Source organism: Cystoisospora suis, assembly GCF_002600585.1.
Source record: "Cystoisospora suis strain Wien I chromosome Unknown contig_1777, whole genome shotgun sequence".
In the NCBI taxonomy this organism is placed as follows: domain Eukaryota; phylum Apicomplexa; class Conoidasida; order Eucoccidiorida; family Sarcocystidae; genus Cystoisospora; species Cystoisospora suis.
The window spans coordinates 4,930-10,962 of NW_027154577.1; the positions used below are offsets into that span (position 1 = coordinate 4,930).

General features: G+C 52.5%; 1 protein-coding gene across 1 annotated transcript in view; it reads left to right on the plus strand.

Moving 5' to 3' along the window:
* Positions 1-6,033, plus strand: part of CSUI_003930 (valine--trna ligase) — a 15,127-nt gene that overhangs the window by 1,284 nt on the left and 7,810 nt on the right. The window contains exon 1 of the mRNA XM_068064125.1: positions 1-6,013. This exon is cut by the window's left edge and continues 1,284 nt beyond it. Within this exon, the coding sequence (XP_067923892.1) occupies positions 2-6,013 (6,012 nt within the window). The 5' untranslated portion in view covers position 1. The remainder of the gene's footprint in view (positions 6,014-6,033) is intronic.

The window sequence follows — 6,033 nt, forward strand, 5'->3', positions numbered from 1 at the left end:
GATGACCGTTTTACACAGCTCAACTCGTCGTTCGTCCGCTGCGAGTCCTTTATTTTTTGCACAGCCTTGGTCAAGATTCTTTCCCTCTCCCCTACCCAGCAGGTTTACACGGTGTTTGCTGTCTACTTGCTTTTTCCTTCTTTTCCATTTCGTCTCCCTTTCATTTTCTTCTTGCATACCGTCCTCGAGAGCCCGCTTATGGAAGCCGTACAAAAGCCATGCGGCCGAATCGTACGCCGCCTTTGGTTTCACAGCTAGGACTAATAGTAGGCAAAGCTACAGTCCGGGTCACGTCCCCATGGTCTTGGCACCATCCAGCTGGTCTGAGAAACATAGCACACCGAAGGCACTGCTTTTCTGGTGGCACGGTCGGAGCGACACTTTGGTCTCAGTACCATCTTTTCCGGTCTTTTCAACGACTCCTTGCACAGAAAGGCCGGTCGACAGTGACTTAGAGGCAACCACACTGACGACGCGCATTGAGGACACGACAGCAGGCGGCCGAAGACAGAGTGGGATCGCAACAGAAAAGGCGACACTGGTCGTGTCTGATAATCGTTCGCAGTCTTCCGCGCCTTTGCCCTCTAGAGCACACAGACGCTCTCAAGTAGCTTCACTCAGGGTTTCTGGTCCGGATTTTCTCGAATTCTACACAACCAGCTCTTGTAAGCGTGAAACCTTCAGGTCGCCATGTTGTGGTTGCCGTCCCTCGGCTCGTTCAGTCCGGGTTCCGTGGCTCAATCAGCCTGGATATTTGTGGTCGATCCGAGCTAGGTCCTTGCCACACGACCTGGACACTGGAGTCGGACTGCGCGGCAGAACAAGGCCACTCGTCTTCATTGTCTCAAAATGTACGTTTCAAAGATGCAGCCGGCATCGTTTCTGTTGTCTCCAGCGGGCGTCTTGTCTTCCTCAGAAGGGAGTGCATAAATTGGACAAACAGGCAGGATCAGGTTTGATGTTAGGGACTCCCAGCGATCACTCGTCGGAACGTATCCGTCGACATGCCGACTGGATTAGAGACAAAATAGGGAGAATCGATGCTACAGAGGACAGGTGTGGGAGCTGTGGAACTCATTCCCGTGTATCCTCTTTGCCGGTGTATCCAAGTGGGCCTTCTGAAGATGGCGAAAGCGCAGGGGAGAGTACAGAGGAAGATGCGCAGGAAGGGCCGTTTTACCTCAGCCGGCAGTTCAATCATTCCACGTGGGAGCGCTGGATATACACTTGGTGGGAGAAGCACCTGCGGCTTTTTGAGCCTGACACCGCAGCCAGACATGTGGCGGGCGAAGACACGCTATTTTTCGGAAGAAGACTTCCTCTTTCGGACCGAGAGAGACGGGAAAGAGTGCCCAAGAAGCGGTGCTTGCCCAGAGAAGAGAATACATCACATGCAGCATCAGAAGCCAACAAAGGGCAAAGTATGAAGTACTCCTTACATGGCGGTGAAAATGTGTCGTCTACCGGAATGCGTGGCGAGATTTGGAGAGATTCCGACGAACACCGGTTGTCTCTCTCTGGTGGTAGTTCCTCAGGCTTGAGATCTAGCGAAAGCAGACAAGACAAGGACAAACTCCGTGCTTTCGACCCAGTGAAGGAGGCCCCGTCTTTCCGGCTCCTTATGCCCCCCCCTAATGTGACAGGAGCGTTGCATCTGGGACACGCTGCCAGTTTGTCAATACAGGATTTGATTGTCCGCTTTAGACGTATGCTGATGGTTGCAAGAGGCCGGTATTTTCAAAGCACGAAAGGCAGGACCGTTAAACGAGCGAGATATGATACCGAAGAGGTCGAGGACGGAACTGGAAACACTAGGTGGAATGAAAAGGTGGCATGGACGGTACCGGGAGAACGGTATGATGATAAAGAAGAGGTGAAACATCAAGCGCGGAACTGCTACGGGCCCTGCAAGGTGGAGCAACGTCGAGAGTCGAAGAAGGCATCCGCAGCACCTCTTCTCAGAAAAGGTAGAGAGATCGGAAGTGAACTTGCACAGCGTAGTTTACCCGAATCTCATTGTTGCCGCGACAGTGACGAACAAGGAGAAGAACAGCAGTATACGGAGACAGACGAAAGAGACACCTCACCGGACAACGAAGGATTCTTCGATTCTTCGGCACCTCGGCCAAGACGCAGGTTTAAGCGCGACTCAGTAGAGGCTTGCCGGACTGAATGGATTCCTGGCTTTGACCATGCGGGTTTGGGAATGGAGTGGCTCTTTCAAAAGCACGCGCTTCGTGTCCAAGAACGAAAAAAAAGGCGCATGCAGGAGCTACTTCAGGAGCGACTTTGTCGGCAGTCCTCGTTCTCAAGGGAAAAAGACAAAAGCGGGATGGACTTCAGTATGAAGGACGTGCCTCTGGACCTCTGCGATTCGGCAACCTCCTCGGCTTGCGAGTCAGACTGCCCGCCCCACATGAGGCGGCGGCCGGTCAGCGCAGGCGCACAAAAGGGAGGCAGTGCACAGGTGGAGGCGCGAGATGAACAAGTGAAGGGGACAACAGCTAGGAGTGACGAAGAAACAAAGCGCGCATCTGTTGTACAGCGTTGGGTTTCACTCTGTCAACGAGTGATTGCGACGCAACAGCGACGTCTAGGATGTTCTTGTAACTGGACTCGGAGCGTTTACACACTCGACAAAGCGTACCGCTCTCTTGTGGAGAATGCCTTCATCGAGCTGTACCGTAGAGGCTTCATTCGCAGGGGTAGCTACTTAACGCTTTGGGATACGGGTGCTCGGACAGCTCTAGCGGATTTTGAAGTCATCTATCCACCTCCTGAGACGCTACGCCTTGTAGCCTGCCGCAGAATAAACACGAAGAAGCAGGTTACAAAAGAGGCGGTCCGGGGAAAGGGGGGAGTCTATTTTTCTGAAGGAGGTGAACTATACGCCGACGCGAGAGCCCCAAACTTCATGAAGAGACGGATCGAATCAGTAAACAACGTGCAGAAGGCCACCTCGTCTAGCTTGCTTCATGGTGCCGAGTCCTCGAGTGAACAGATCAACAAGGACAAGCAAACGCTGTATTTCCTTTCCTGTGAGCTTGTTCGTGGATCTCCTTCTTCCACGCAGCCCTGGCCCGCACTTTGTGGTCAAATTCTCAGCTCCGAGAGAGAAGCCAGGGCTCAAAAGGAGGCGGAAGCCGAAATCGCTGAAGAAGCTACTACTTTGCCATTCTCGGGGCCTGCTCATCTGTTCTCCGAGTTCGAAGCACACGGGACGAGAGGGTCGGCCAAAATTTCAGCAGGAGAGAACTGCGAGGAGATTCGGCGTGGAGAGGAAGGAAGGCAGGGGGTGGTGGCGGCGGGCCGTCAGGAGTCGTGGATGGGAAAAGACAACGAAGGACATAGGAAAGAACGATTCCGAGTTGCGTTTGCTCTGAATGATCTAAGGCAGCTTTTTGGAATTGCAGCAATATGCCTGAAACCTCGAGCGTTTGACAGACTTACCTCCGCAGCTGCTTTTATATCGTCATCCCCGCGTACTAGTTCTTCTTATCTGTCTTCAGGAACGCCCGCTTTGTCTTGCCCTATGCCGGCTTCTTTAGGCTCACCTTTTCGCTCCCCATTTTCGTGCGGAGTATCACCTGAAGACAGTTGGTTCGTTCTTTTGCCCTTGGTGAATCGCTTAGTACCAGTCCTTGTTCACGAGGGCGAGCATCTACATCCGCTGGCTGCAGCCACCGCAGTCCATTTACAGAAGCTCCAACAGGCTCAGGCATTTACAGAGAATGAGCTGCCCTCAGTCTGCCTCCTTCCATCACCTGATTCATCTCCTGTTGCTCTTCTCCCAAATCCGGGGACACTCGAAGGCGACTCCCCTCTCCCAGGACCTCTTGCAGACGGACAAAGCCAAACGGACGGCACCGTTAGGGGAACTTATTCTCGTCTTAGAACTGGAAATGTTGCAGCTGTCGGATTTGCTGCATTTCAAGAGAAAGGTGATGAAATCTCCTGGTTCTCATCCTCCAAGGAATTTGAAGAGTGCGAATTTGATCTTGTCAAACGACAAAGCCCTGCCCCTGAAACCCTTTCAAATCTCAACAAAAACGGAGCACTAGATCCACCTGTGGAGAAGACAAGTGCAAGCTTACCTCAACGTACGAAGAAGATGGGGGAAGATGGAGACGGTTTGATCTCTACAAGAGGTACAGGGAACGGCGAGACATCTGTCAATGAATGGCTTTGGAGCCGGGTCCAGGAACATGGGGCCGCCATAGGGCGTGTTCACATGGATGGAGAAGACAGTGCAGTCCTGCATCCCTCTTGTGCCAGATATTGTGGGAAATCAAGAAAAGGAGCGAAGGAGCTGGAAGGTGGCTACAAAGAAGGAGAAGAGGAGAGTTCATGCGGTTTAGGAAAAGAAGAATGGACTACTGTGGGAGTGAGCGAAAAGACAGCCAAAGAAACGGATGCGACTCTCACGTGGCCGCGGTGGATTTCACACCGTACGGGGGCTGAGGTTCAGGTCCGAGTATCCAGGCAATGGCTTTTAGATCTCCCCGCCCTTTCCGCTAAAGCCTTGGAAGCATCTCTTGGAGAAAGAAATAAGTCGTTTTTGAACGCCAAAGGAGAAGATAAACCCCAGCACTCAGACACATGGGTACAGCAAACACCGGGTCAGAACGCGTTCCCTGGACCAGAATGTCAGAACGCGAAGAAGGGCACAGCATCAATCAAAGGTGAGCGGCCATCTTCCTCGGTCGGACAGAAAGGCGAAAGGCGAACCGGCCATTCGAGTTTCTTCACGCAAGAAGTGCTAGATAGTCAGAGGTCGAAGAAGGTGAGGATGTCATTCATCACAGAAGATTGTCGAGAGCATCAAAAGAGCAGGCATGAAGAAAAAGGGGATTCGGTGCTGTTTTCCAAAGATCAAGACGCGCTCATGCTAAGCGGTTTGCGGCTCTTACCTGATAGGTATGAAAGACAGTGGATGAAAGCTCTGCGGCCTTCCAATCTGCGACCCTGGTGTGTCTCTCGGCAGCTGTGGTGGGGTCAGAGGTTACCCGTTTGGGAGGTCAAGGTTGCAGGAGGAATGAAGTTCTTAAGAGACTTCACGAGAAGGATATTGACAAAGGAGACATCGACTTACCATACAAAAGAAGAGCAGGCTGGAGGATCCCCTTTCTCAAAGACGAAAAGTTCTAGCGGGACACTTATTGCTACAGATGAGAAACGAGAGCGTGCCGGTAATGAAGAGAGAGAATCTTCCTTCAGTCATACCGGAGCGGGCGAGGATTTCAAACAAGGGCCTTATGGCACGGACGTAGTAGGTACTGGCGCTTTTTCCCGTCGCGGGTGCTTGCATCCCTCCACAGAGATCCCTGGGCTCAAGCTCCGACTGTTGAACGCAGGAGACTTTGATAGAAGCGAAACGCCGGGAGAAAGCAACGAGGGAGAGGAACAAGATGAGGAGTGGATCGAGGTGGCAGTGACTCAAGAAGAGGCTCTTAAAGCTGCCAAAGAGAGGTTGGTCAAGGCTTGGCGCAGTGTGGGTGTCCAGGACCCTGAAGCAGCGCTTGACTTACTTTTACGTCACAGCAGTCCGAAACACAGAGATATTGAGGATAATTCAGACAGAGGGGTGGACACGCTTTCCCAGACCAAAAGCAACAGACAAAAAGGAGAGGAAGGCGCTGAGAGCGACGGTATTTGGCATCTAGGAGACGAGGGAGACGAGAGTAGGGAAGGGAAGGATCAAGGGAAAGAAGGAAGACGTAAAGAGGTCTCTAGACCATGCGGGAGAAGATGGAGAGATGGCTCCAGTGGTGCTGTTGGGCTAGAGGAAGAGCCGAGGATAGCAGCGGAGCATGAGCTATTCAAGTTAGAGAGAACAAAAGAAGTGCTTGACACATGGTTTTCTAGTGCGTTGTGGGCCACGGCTTGCGCTGCTAGGGCCTCCGCGTCGTCATCCGCCTCTGAAGAGGAGACACGAGAAAGAACACCACCTGGCAGAACTGAGGGATTAACAGGGGCGAATACACTCTTGGAAATGGAGCCTGGACAGAGACAGGTACCAAGGCCCACGGCAAA